Here is a 13,266-nt window from a genome sequence, read left to right as displayed (position 1 = left end):
TCATCAAGGCTTTTCCAGCTAAAAATGCGGTTCAGGGCCTGAAATTGGTTTTGCACACCGCGCTCGGATTGCCTTTATAAATGCAGAGAGAAACCCAACTTAGCTCGGCAACCAGACAGTCTCAGCATGGTCATTTTTTTCCTTTCGATGTTTAAAAAAAAAAAAAAAGCCATTTCTCATCTCCTTAGGGAATCTTGTAACAATCTTCTTATTGAGTTAGCATTTGTCTCGTGCTTTTTTCCTTTTTTTCTTTCTTTTTCTCACAAGCTGGTGGAGCTAAATATTCTTTAAGCATTTTTGAGTTCGTCTCTGTGGAACTCCCAGATTTTTTCTTTTTACAGTTTTCTGAATTTTTTTTCGGTATTTTCTAAATTATCCTGTTTCAGCTGTTTTACTTGGGAAGTCCCCATCACTTGGAGAATATGAGTGGAGAACTTAAATGGTAGGACAGCTTTCACTCTGGAAACTAAAATATATCCTAATCCCAATAGCCGGGAAGGGACGGTGGTTCTCCTTCAATAAGGGCTTTAGTTTCCCATAGTGTCTTGGAGATGGAAGAGAATTGCCTGGGCGTTACATTTATAAGAAAAGGTATTAGTGGCCGGGTAACTCCCATTTAACTATCATGATCACGTTGTTATAGACAAAGCCAATAGTGACACCTCTACTTGGATTCCTCAGCGCTTTTCAATACCACGCATTTAACAGCTTATAATTTTCCCGAAGTTTTACACGGTTTGAATTTCGACTTTCAGTTCCAGGTGGCTTTAGCATAATGGTTCAGCCATGCTGGGTATGGAAATCGGGGGAAAATGCAATGTTTTCGCCTGAATTAAATCCTTGTATTCGCTTCATTTGAGAAGTCCCAGCTCCTCCAGCCTTTGGAGCTTTGCTTTGAACTTGCCACATGGGTAATCGCTGTTACAGTACTTTAATTAAGCCCCTCTTAAGGCTCTGCATTGGAGTAATTTCTTTTAATCTTGCTGACTTCGGTCATCTGAGACATCTTTATTTACATAGTGGTTATATTATTAGGCAAAGAGTCGTAAAAATCAAGTTTAGTCCTGCTAGTCTTATAGTTACACTTATTGGAAAATGTACTCTGTTTTGGTAGAGTCAAGACATAATGATGTAAAATGAAGAGTATAATCGCATGAGAACCAGCATTGGTTATACATAAGGTAGTCTCATTAGCCCGTCAGGATTTTAACGTGGCATTTTTAATCGCTTGTGTGCAGGGAGGTGATCATATTTTCTATTAACAAATACCTCCGTGATATATCACAAATCCATTAAAATACTTTTCTTCAGTTGAGCCAGTGCTCTACTATATGCTTACACTGTATTAAATTATTGTGGGGTTTGGTGTGTTCAAAAAAGAAGGCAAATAAAAAAGTTTCTTAGCTCTAATTGAGAAAAATCCCTTCCCTTTTTAGCAAGCCAAGCTGGGGAGCGTTTGCAAGGATGTGACCTCTCAAGAGCACGGCCTTTTGCTTCGTTCTTCTAGAATTAACAGCAACTTTTCTTGCTGCATGACATTCACAAAACATAATTCGGTAATCACTAGTGCTAATTGAAATCCAAAAGCTGGAAGCTTTTTTAAAAAAGGGAAAAAAAAGTAAGAAAAGAAATAGGAACAAAGAAGCGGAGTCATACGGAGAACCTGTATTTGTTACAGCTAAGAGTAACGGCGCTACCTTCACTATAGGCTTCCTCTGCTATAAATGTATTTAGAGCAGGATGGTTCGTTCTTCTAGAAGTTTTACTGGTGAAGCTGTGCCTGTGTTAGGGGCGATATAATGGAAATTTTTCTGTCCTGAGCCAACATGTACAAAAGCTGTGTGTAAACAAGGTATAACTCCGGCCTAAAATAGTCATCGCCGAAGGTCCTGGCTAAGGGGGCAAAGCTGATCTGGAGACACTTTGGCAAATAACCAAGGAAGAGGCTTACTGAAATTCCCTTTTTTGTCCCCTTTACCTGTGCTCCAGGTCATTTGGATGGTGGTTTCAGGAAGACAATAAGCAGTTGCTAGCAAAACTCTTAAAAAAAAAAAAAAAAAAAAAAAAGAGGGGTGGGAAAAAGTCTTTCCTTCTATATCTTGCAGCACGCTTTACCTCTCCAGAAGGATTTGGTGCATGCCGTTATATGGTGGGAAATGCGAGAGGGCTGCAATTCCCGAGAGGTTATGATCCAAGAACAACCCCTATTAAAATAATCCTTGCTTTTCTAATAATTCTTTAAAACTCAGTTTTATAGTTCAGGACCATATGAATCCATTTGGGTTGCTGTTTTATTGTTCCCAGAAACTGAAAGCTTCAACTGTATTTTCCTCCTTCCCTGTCCCAGGCAAATATGCACAATAATCCTTTTTATATACTTCGACGTTTTTTCTACTAAGGATCAGAAGATGCCTGGTACTGGAGCTGGGCATTCGGGTTTTTGAATGAAGACGAATGTCTTGAGAGAGACATTGTGTACAATGAACTTATTCTATTACCCATGAAACGAAACATGAAATCTTGCCTTATCGAGACCACATACGTGGTTTTATAATATCTGTTTCAATGTTAATAGAGAATTAAAATGACCTTAAATAATACCAGCTCCCCTCTTTTTTCCCCTTGCAAAACATAAAATAACCAATATATCGTTGGGCTAGGTACTAATTTAAATTCTTTACCCCTTAGAAAGCAGAGGGCAGGGGTTGCATAAATGCCTCCAAATGACGTCTTTTGGAGAGCACAGTGAGCAGTGGTTATCCGAAGGAGCATCCTGTATCCCCGTCTTTAGCACGTGGTCAGCAAGCGGGAAAAAGTCCCCATGCGTGCGGAAACATTTCGGTTTTCCTCACTTGCAGCATCGTGATGTGACTTCTACAGAAGCAAATCTTCCCCTCACTTCGTCCCCATCAGAAAAATAAGCGGTCAAGCGGCGATGTTTGAGCAGGCGATGAAAATGAAGAAACTGGTTGCAAAACCTGATTTCTTAATTTTGAGATGTGTTCTTATTTGCTTCTTTCCCGTCCTCTCCTCGGAAGAGTCCAGGACCCGTCCAGACTGACCAAACCGTGACCTGTCAGGTCACTGCAAGAGCCGTTGTAAGACCCCGCGCGGGAAGAAGCTCAGCAGAGGCGTTTTAAGAGCTACCTTTCACTCCGCCCAAGGGAAAGAGAATTGCTACCAAAATAGCGCAGAAAGAAATATGATATTAAAGGAAATACACTGCAACACAGGGGAAGAAAAACCCTCTAATTAGATCTGCCACAGAGGGCTTGCTTTTGTTGTACTTTTCCACAAACCCCGCAATGTTCGCTGGGTTGCAATGGAACAAAAATTTGCACGTTTCTTCCTGTTTTTCTTGCATCGGGTTAAACTCTGAATTAGGTACAATTCTGCACATGACTCATTCCGAGGAGAAAGATGAAACCAAGAAGGCGCTTAGGATAAAACCCCCAATTTACTATTCGCCTGATAGTGTTTGATGGTTTCTTGATAACTTAGACAAGCTATCCAGCCAAAAACGATGCTGCTAAATCTGAAGGACGTTTATTAACGAAAGCTGCAAGGAAACTGAATTTGGGGTACGTGGAGGATATTTATTGGTAATGACGCAATCTGATCCGAGCATCGGTCGTAGCAAACCGCGTGCATTGGCTTGGATGAGCCGATGGCTCTCCCCCTCCCATTTTCCTCCTCCCTCCCAAAAGAGCCAATCTGCCAAGTCCCCTGGGTATCCGGGCTGCCAGATATCGGTTCCAAGTCAGGTTGTTTTGTATTTGTTGTTTAGATAGGTCACAGAAACAGAATTATCTATTTCTCTGACGTTTCCGTGGAAGAATTGCATTAGCAGCATGCCAGTATTACTTTTGAGGAGGAATTTTTCTTATCCCTGGAGTTTTATCTGCAACCACTGCGCCTTAGTACATAGGGTAAGCTCTGCCATTGAGGGGCAGCTTTCAACGGTTTAATATTATGTTCTGCAAGATAAGTTGGTTTTGCATAATTTTTGAAGTACTGAAGCACAGGCTCAGGAAAAAAAAAATCACTTCTAGCTTCTCTATGGCCTTAATCTCTTTAATTATTTCTCAGTTTTAAATGAGAAGGCTAAATCTCGATTCATCAGTCTTAAAAATGGCAGGGCAGTTGTGTTGAGAACTGCCAAAATAAGCCATGGGGAAATGCGAAATGGATGTGGCATTTCATGCTGACCACAGTTCATAGTGTGCAGGGACAAGTCTCCTCGGTGTGGCTGCAGAAGCTGATGATGATGATGAAGAAGGGAAAAAAACCTGGCTTGGGGCAATTGAGGAATAGCTCCTCGGTTCTAGTAGGTGCACAAAAACCTGTGTGGATTAACGGTGACAAAGTTCTGCACCAAAAATAAATGAGTCCATGCTTTGGCCATCGCGACGCCCTTGTCTGGCAGCGGGCAAGGTCTGCCTCTGCTCGCCAGCTGGGTCTGCAGCTGGCTTCCCTCGCCTCTAAAAAGCCATTTCGCAGGCAGGATCGAGGGTAAAATGCAGACTCATTAAATACATAAAAAATAATAAAAAATGCCGGCAGAACTGTTCTCCCCAGGAGGTGGAACGATTGTTCTGCCAGGAAGCCGCTGGTTTATTGGAGCAGCTAGAAAAACAGTCGTTTGCCTCCGAAACTCCTTTCTGCCTGTTGGTGCCCTAAGCGGCCTCATCCGTCAGTCATCGGGACCGTCGTAGCCCCGTGTCTTTGCAGGCTGCTCAAACTGAATTGACTTACTTCCCTTTATTTGCAATAAAAAGCTGACTCCCGTGTTTAGATAGGCCTGAGTTATTGGGTGAGTGTGAAGAACATCTTTCAGGCTTCATTCCTTTCTTTTGACCAAAACCCCCATCCTGGAAAATTAATGCAATTTTAAAAGATTTGCAGCCTTTGCGTTGAAGGAACTTTTTTAATCGCACAGGTCGGCGAATTTAGTATTTGGCTGGCACAGTTACGCTCCTCAGAAACCATCGTGAGCCCCAACATTGCTAACCATCCTCTCACTTGCTAACCAGTGTGCAGCGGATCTACAGACCCCTTGATGGGGATGGCTTCCAGACTCGGGCTCTGCTGCAGAGACCGGTTGTCCGTAATTTAGGCTCCAGAAATCAGGTTTTGTCCTGAAAAGCCTTCCCTACGTTATAAGAAAGACAAGCCTACAGCCTACGAGGAGTAATGGAAAGATAGGAGTGATGTGTCTGAGACGTTTTTCTCGTGATCTGATAACTGTGGCTTTTATGCAAGAGATGAAATGAAATAATGCAGAATTGCATTCATCCGAAAGTGTTCGAGAAGAGGTTACTGAGGACTTTAAAAGGAGATTGCAAGTCAAATTTGCTAATGATCACATGCTAACACTGATCTCTATTCAAGGACTAACGCGCATTTTCATCAAAATGTACCTTTTTGTTGGCGAATAATTGGCAGAAAGTACTTTTTGGTTTTAACCGTTGTTATATGAATAGAGGAAATGGAGCTTCTATCAGTTTGCTGCTACGGTGAATGCTCTTGTATGAAGAAATTAAATTACCAGCAAGATTAATGTTTGTGGTCATCCTTGGTGGGTCTGTACGTGCTTGGGAGAATTCAAATGGGACTGGAGCAGCACTGAATGCACAGTTTAGGGGAGGAAATACTGCTCTTCAGCAGCTGAGAAAAAAATCTATATATTTTATATATATATATATATAAAAAAGGAGTAGAAAGGATCTGGCGATGAGGCATGGGCACAGCTGTACGCTGCTATGGGTGCTCAGCTCTTGCATCGTGGCTTTTTTTCCCCCTGCAGTTTTATCCTTCAATTATTCCATTTCGCTTTAGCAGGGTAAATTAAACCGAGTTTGCCAGGATATTTAACCGAACTCAGGACAATATTCCCGGACCCAGGTGCCCTCCAGATACTCCGGCTACGCAGGGGAGTTGCCCTGTAGATGCTCTGGCTCATTTGCACTGCCGAAAGGGGCCATGAATTGCACAAGTTCGCATGCAAAGAGGCGCGTGGCGTTGGCCTGTGCCACCTCGGTCTGAACGAAGCTGCAGCCCGAGTCGCGGCGAGGCCGGGAGCAGATTGTGGTGGGTTTAGTGCCTGCAAAACATAACTTCCCTCCACCGTAAATCCACATCTTTCTAATTGCAGCATTTCAGCTTTAATCTGCTGCTTCCCATTGAGCATCTAATCAACTTTATAAGACTAGAGGAGCATGAAGGACATCTAAAAACAGACTTGGATAGTTTTCTCTTCTCTTTTTTTTCCTCGCTCCTGCTGTCTACCTTTTGTCCTAGTAATGGGATGCTGGCAAAAACAACAAAAAAAAATAGTTAACATTTCCTAACTTCCCATCGCTGTTCTCTTCCCCCCCCCCCCCCGAGTTCTTGTAAATACCGTTCAGCCAATTTTAAAAACGCCATTTAAAATTACTGCCAGATTCAAGCACCTCGCCCCAACCCCCTGCTGCAGCCTCTGAACCTCGCTAAGCTTCGGACCGCGGCGGGATCCCGTGGAGGTTTTTACACGGCAGCGGGGCATTGTACGAGCAAGTGTTTTGCTGAGTTTTGCAACGTTCTGCCTTTCGGTTTTGTTAAATCGTTGCATCCCGCGTTTTGGGACGAAGAAGCGGGGTTGCAAGCCCCTGCCGTGGGCGACTGCAGAAAGCCAGCTCAAAATATTGCCCCCTTTCCCGGTAAAAACATTAACGTCGCCTTTACAGGCAGTCTTTGAAGAAGTCGTTTAATTAGTTATCTCAATTTACAATAATAATCTCGTTATGGTAAGCGACCAAATACTAAAGGAGGGAATGAATTAGAGATTGCAGTCGTTTCATTTATCATTCACTTATCCCCCCGGGAGCCGCTTTGTGCTGCAAAATTATAATAATAATGAACATATCAAAAAAGCGATATCAGATCCAAACAAAATGCTGAAGAGCTGGGTATTGACAGTGATTCCCATTGGTTTATTAGGGATTTTGGGCATGTTTATCAGAACAACAGCAGACCTGGTGATCTGCAGAGCCTTTTTGCTTGTTTTTTATCAGAGTTTTTCTATTTACAATTGGGAATAGTATTTCATAACGAAATTCGATATTAAAAATATTTGTAATCATAGGGTCACTGTGGGGGGAAAAACGCGTTGCTTAAAGAGCCGATCGCTGGAATGAGCATTGCGAATGTCACGTTGGTGAGCAATGTGGGTTTTATTCCAACCACGCACATTCATACAGCGATGGCACCTTCCGCAGAGACCAATAAATTACGCCTCTTTAATCGAACGTTGTAAAGGAAACGAAACTCTCCCATGAGCAAATAACATTGGAAGAGTAAAATTATTTTCTTCGGTTCAGCCTGGCGTTTTTCTCGCTTGCTCGTGCGGTTTTGCTCGTCTGAAGGCTTAATTTTTCTGCCACTGATTCTGGCTTTACGAGTAGCTAAACGTTCAACATCCAAATTAAGCGGCTCTAAAATAATTGCGGAGGAGGTTGTGGCCTTCGGCATAACACACACTATTAAGTTGTCTCCCCTGGAGCGGGAAGCGCTGACCATCTCTGTTAAGCCTCCTACACGTGCCATTAGATCAGTTTGACGACGGGGAGGATTTTAGATCGGGCCTGAGAGTTTCTCTTTGTCGTTTTGCTTGCGAACATCGACAGCAAACCGAACGGCCGCGGATATCTGGGGGCAGGAGAGGATGTTGCCGGGACCCCTCGTTACTCCGAGCCGCGGGAAATTACAGGGCCGGCTGCTTTCGCGCATCACCTATCCGAATGGCTTGTCATATCTACCTGCACGAAAGTAGCGTTTTTCTTGGGAAGCGAAACGATTTGAATAAAGCTTCTCATATACTGTTTTACGCTTGCTTTTTTCGTCCGCTGTTGGGTTTACGGCGCATCGAGGTCAAAAGGGGTAATTCAAATGTAGCCTTGCTTCGTCTCACCTGTGCTTGTCTAATGCAGTTATAAATGTGTGTGTTTTAGCGAAGGAAAAAAAAAAAAGGGAAAAATATATATAAAGCAAAATGCTAGGTGTCAAAGCCCGGTGCGATCGACTTGTTTGCTCTCTTGTGGCAGCCACCAGCTCGGCCCACCTGGAGGACCTCGCGTACCTGGACGAGCAGCGGCACACTCCCCTGCGGACCTCCCTGCGGATGCCGCGGCAGAGCGTGGCGGGCGCCCGCGCCCAGCAGGACCTGCGAGGTAGGAACGAGCCCGCGGCCGCCACCGCGCTCCCCCGGACTTCGGGTCGCGGCCGGACGCCGGGTTGCGCCTCGCTTTTGGGGGAAGGCGAGCGCAAATTTGGCAGGTTTGTCAGGCCAGATTGACGCTTTGCTCCTCGATGCGGAGCGGAGCGGGGAGCTACCCCGGCCGGACGGGAGTCGCTGCAAAAAATGCCCCGGTTCCTCGTCACCATTGCTCCCCTCCGCTCTCCGTGAACGCCGCGGGGCTCCTGCGGGGCTTTTTGGTTTGGAATAAATGGCTAAAGTTGCGTGGCCTTTTTTTATTTGGGAAAAAAAGCAAAGAGCTGCAGTCGGCCCGTGGCAATCGCGGCGGCAAGTGTGAGCCCTCGGCCCCGTGTGTCCCCGCTACGGACGCCTTCACCGGCCGTATTCGGGCAGCGCCTTGACTTCCAAAAGGCCTTTTGAGTGGGCTGGTTTGGCAGTGATCCGAGGATGAAGCTGTAAAATCCTCTTCCTGGGTCTTTTTGGAGAATTTCTCCTCGCTGCGGCACCGCGAGACTAGTTTGTTCTTGCTCGTCTATAGGGCGAACGGGTTCTCTTGACGGTGCCCCAAACTCTCCTTTTCTCTGGGTAATGTTACCTGTTTCCTTTGGGAAGCTGCCCGGGTGCCTTCGGAGAGGAAATCTGGCGCCGGCGCTGCAGCGATTCGTGGCCTTTTTTAGCGGCGTTGGGATTTCTGCAAAGCACCCAAAGACGAGGAGAAAGAGGAAAAAAAAGCGGTTTGGTGTCGCTTTGGATTGCAGTTTGTAATGAAATCACATTGGCTGCCGAGACGCTTATAAAAATGCGTTAGCAGGCGGTCGGTGAAGAAAGCAAACTTTGACAGACCAAATTTCCATATGTTCGCGGCGAGGCGCTTGCCAGGCCTTCGCAATTTGCGGCGGTTGCATCCAAAACACGAAACTCTATTGTAGGAACAGGATCAAGTTGTTTTCCAGACACGCTTTTAAAAAACACGTAGCGCTGCATGGGTTTGGGGTTGGTGTTTTTCCCCCCCTTTTCCTCTTTCTTTTCTTTTTCGGTAAGGTGGTGCGAGCACGGCAGCAGCGTTTCGTCTTCGTGGAGTTTGCTGCCGCTTCTCAGTGAGGCGAGAGGCTGTTTTTGAAAAGAGAGGGAAGAGGATGCGACAAACATGCAACCGCCACTAGCTGGGAATATTTTCTTTTCGTTGAACGCGGAGAGTTTTTTCACCCCGGATACTACAAGTTCCAAATATTGCCTTGAAATCGCTTCGATCTGGGCTGTGACAGTCGCCAGCTTTGCTCCAACTGGAAATCCTAAACTCGGGTTTAGCTTTAATATCTCTGCTCTTGGCAATCTGCTGAAACAGCGAAGCAGTTGCTGGCCTCGTGTCTCGTGGCACACGTTGCAGCCCATTTATTTTGTCCCCAGCGTTTAAAAACCCCAGTGCAGAGACATTAAAGGGGGGACCGTCCCTGCTAATTTTTGTGCCTGCTAAATCAGTTGTTTTAACCAGGAGGGCAACTTTACAGTTGCACCCCGAAGGCTAAGAGCGTTAGCAGTATTTTGGAGCAACAAGTTTTTAACAGGAGGGGGAATGTTCTTTTCATTTTCCTGTTTTCAGCCAGCAGGATTCGAAGCTATTTGGGGCTATTGTAACTTTAACGTGCAGGATGGTAGTCGTGATGCACCTTGGAGTTCAGAAGCAGATGGCAACCGAATTATATGGCATTAGAGCATCCCTCCTGTTGCCGTCATGGGTTTTTTTTTTCCCCAAAGAAAAAATGTCATTGCTGATGCAGTAGGTAGCGAATTGCGTTGTTTAGGTGAGATTTGGAGGGGAAGAGCAGCTGATGGACCTATTCTAGTATATGCAAACTCCACCGTTAGGAAAAGGACTATTTCCCAATGAAAGCAGTATGATAGTAGCATGTTTTCTTAAACTTTCCGTTATAATTTTCTCTTTTTTCCTATTGGCGTCTATTTCAGGCTGTAACCTTTGGGTAAGACTTTTCCTGCTGTTGATAAATATTGCTAAAATGCAGTTTAGCCTTTTCAGGCGTGCGGTGCATGAAAAGCTTCATAGTGATGGATGGGAACACTTCCGATGACACTTGAAAGAAGCCACGGTCTAAAGCAAGTAAAGGAAATAAACTCGTGCGTATAAATAATTTATGCCTTCTTACTTAATGAAGAATCGGGGTAGATGCTGATTGGTATCGCTGTGCTATTCCGAACTGCGTTTCACTGTTGTAAATATTAAAGCGCTTCTGGCCTGTGTTTCTTCTCGACCTGTTGGCAATATCCAGGCTACGCGTCTTCATCCTCTCTGGGCTGGTCTATGGGCCGCTGGGGAATAGTGAAACAGCAACAGAAACACGGCTAGAACAAAGCAGAAAACAAATAACGACCTGGGGATGCTGAGCGCCAACGTAGCTGGGGAAAAAAATCCCGTTTGAAGAGCGAGGAGTCTGCGAAAGAAATGAATTGCTCAGCAAAAGAAAATAGCGGAGAATTCCCCTTGCGTGGCAGAGAGCGACCTGCGCGCTGGAGCAGGGTGGTGGCCCCTTGGACCGCAGATTTAGGGCTGCTGCTAGATTTGAGCCTGATGGCTTTCGTTCATCTGTTCACGTAACAGAGCCAGCTTCAGTTTGATGTAATTGGTGTTTTCAGCTGCAGAAAGGTTGAGGACAGGCGCAGCAGACAGTGTTGCAGATGAGGACTGGAAGATGTTGGTTGGGCTCTGCAGAAGTTTGCACAGGTTTTGTCAAGTCTCCTGTGCTGGCAGGAAAGTTTCCGTCTGCCAGACCTTGTATTGTGCCACCCTGCTCGATAATCTCCATGAAAGTGTGGACTGAATTTGCGCTGGATGTTATCTGAAGTTCTGGGTGTTTCTGTGGCACTCTGGCTTAAGTGCGGTAAAATGCTCCATTAAAAAGAGCATCAGACCCAGCAAGAGCTTGACATTGTCAAGGATGGAGATGCAGCTTATTAATGCATTTTTATGTATTTTTATTTATGTATTTTTATTATTTTATTTTATTAATACATTAGCTTTCAGAGTGGCTTAGCAGACAGGATCCAGGAATTAATGAGTACGTGGCACCTCGCTTGCAATTAGTCGACAAGAGCCTTAAATTATTCATAAATGTTTTAGAAAATCCAGGTAGGAGAATTTTGAGGCTACTCTCTGCAAGCAAATGGGCTCGAAGGTGATAGTTTAAAACAGGTATTAGCAGGGCAGCATCTTAAAACAGCGTGCAGGGCAGCGCGGAGGGCTGCCCGTGCTGCCGCGGGAGTCAATGCAGTCTGCGCAGTGAAATAAAATAGCTGGGGCTTCTCCTAGCACGTGGAGTTAATTTTGGTGCCTACTGGAGTCCAGAGCCTCTTCTCGGCACCAAGGGCGGCGGGGACGTGGCACGGGATGCTTTGCTCTCGGCTGGATGCTCCCCAGCATCTCCTGCCAGCCGCGAGCGGTTATTCCTGACCGCTGGAAAATGCAGGCACAGATTTAAGAGGAGGCAGAATTGCTTGTTGCAGAGTGAAGTATTTCAGACCCTAAGCAAGTCTTTTTGGTGCATTGGATTTAATTGCAAAGCTCTTGCTTTTGTGCAAATAGCTGGTGTTTTTTGATGGAAAACACCTTTCAGAATACAACTGACTAGTGCTATGTGTTGCATTTATTTTGACATCCTTAAATATGAAAGCATATGGAGAAGCAATTTGTTTTTACAATACTAAGTGTCTCAGATTTTCCTACCCTTGCCAATCTAAGTCCATGTTTGGGTATAAAATATAAATCACTCTAATAGAAATGGAAAGTGGTCGGTACAACAAAGATACCTGTCGTCTTCCATTCTGTATAATTTATATATACCTCTAATGAGGTACAGGCTTACATTTTGCTGGGTGCTGGTTTCTCCCCAAATTTCCTCGCTATTTCCCATGAAACACAGCTTCTTTGCCATTTGTAGCTTCATCTTTGCGTCTCCCAGAGCGATTCATTGCACAGCTCGGGAAAGGGTCTCGCGCCAAAGCGGCACGCTTGACACGCTGGAAAAAAACCCCATGTGTTTATATTTACAGCAAGGTCTTAGGAGTGGTAGCATAGTTATAACCTCTTCTCATGTAGATAAAACATACTAGTGTTGTAATTTGATATGCTGTTTTAAATGAGTTGAGCTTTCAGGGTTCGTTTCCCAGTGCCGAGCACGGTGCAATAACGTTATCTTTACCACTCGCTGCCTTCCCGGCAGCGCGGGAAGTCTGCCGGGGGATTAAGCTGCCGCGTGCTCTTTGCACCGAGGCGGGTAAGCTGTTGAAGCAATGACAGACTTCGGCGCTCGCTGAGCTGCGCTTGTGCTTTTTAAGGATCTGAGGGCTTTAAAACTTCAAAGGCAGAAAACGGTCTCGATTGGAAGCGGCTCATGTCAATGCTGGCAGTACAGATTGTGCCCAGAGATAACTCCGTCTTCTGCCTAAATGCTCCTTCAGCCCTGCTCTGGGAACTCCTCCTTTTCCAGCCTCGTGGGATTTCTTTTCAAACGGGCGATGAAGACATCTAGATTTAGTATGGCCGTTTCCGTTTCCATGCTGCCGTATTATTTCAAAACAAAAGGAATTTAACATTCGTGATCCGCAGCTCAGATTTTGCCCAGGTGAACGCGTCGGCTTCAAACCGCATCCCGCAGGTGAAGTAACGCACTCGCGGGATGTGTTCAGCTTTCCCAGGCTAGATCTGAATTCTCGTTCCGCTACTGTAGCTCTGTCCCCTTCAGTTAATCCTGACCTGAAGAAATTATGCTTTAAAATAAAATGTTTGCAGGGATTTAGGTGGAGCCGTTGGTGGGGAGCCCCTGTCTTCTCTCGTACTCTATGGGGTGGGTGAGTTGCTTCAGCTGCATCTTGTCTTCCTGCACAAACACGTCAGGAGTCGCGTACAGTTAGAGAAGATCTCCTTCGTATGGACATATCAGAGGAAGATTTAGATTTTTTTTAATTAATACCAAAATTTAGAGAATAAGAAACCAGATATTAAAGCTGTGTTAAAATGCACA

The 13,266-nt window shown here is 45.1% G+C and overlaps 1 protein-coding gene across 1 annotated transcript in view; it reads left to right on the top strand.

Moving 5' to 3' along the window:
* The window catches only part of TANC2 (tetratricopeptide repeat, ankyrin repeat and coiled-coil containing 2), a 248,609-nt gene that overhangs the window by 165,727 nt on the left and 69,616 nt on the right, over positions 1-13,266 (top strand). The window contains exon 10 of the mRNA XM_067311864.1: positions 8,082-8,207. Within this exon, the coding sequence (XP_067167965.1) occupies positions 8,082-8,207 (126 nt within the window). The remainder of the gene's footprint in view (positions 1-8,081; positions 8,208-13,266) is intronic.

The sequence above is a fragment of the Apteryx mantelli genome, chromosome 28, assembly GCF_036417845.1.
Source record: "Apteryx mantelli isolate bAptMan1 chromosome 28, bAptMan1.hap1, whole genome shotgun sequence".
NCBI classification, from domain to species: domain Eukaryota; kingdom Metazoa; phylum Chordata; class Aves; order Apterygiformes; family Apterygidae; genus Apteryx; species Apteryx mantelli.
This window is presented reverse-complemented; position numbering and strand designations above follow the sequence as displayed.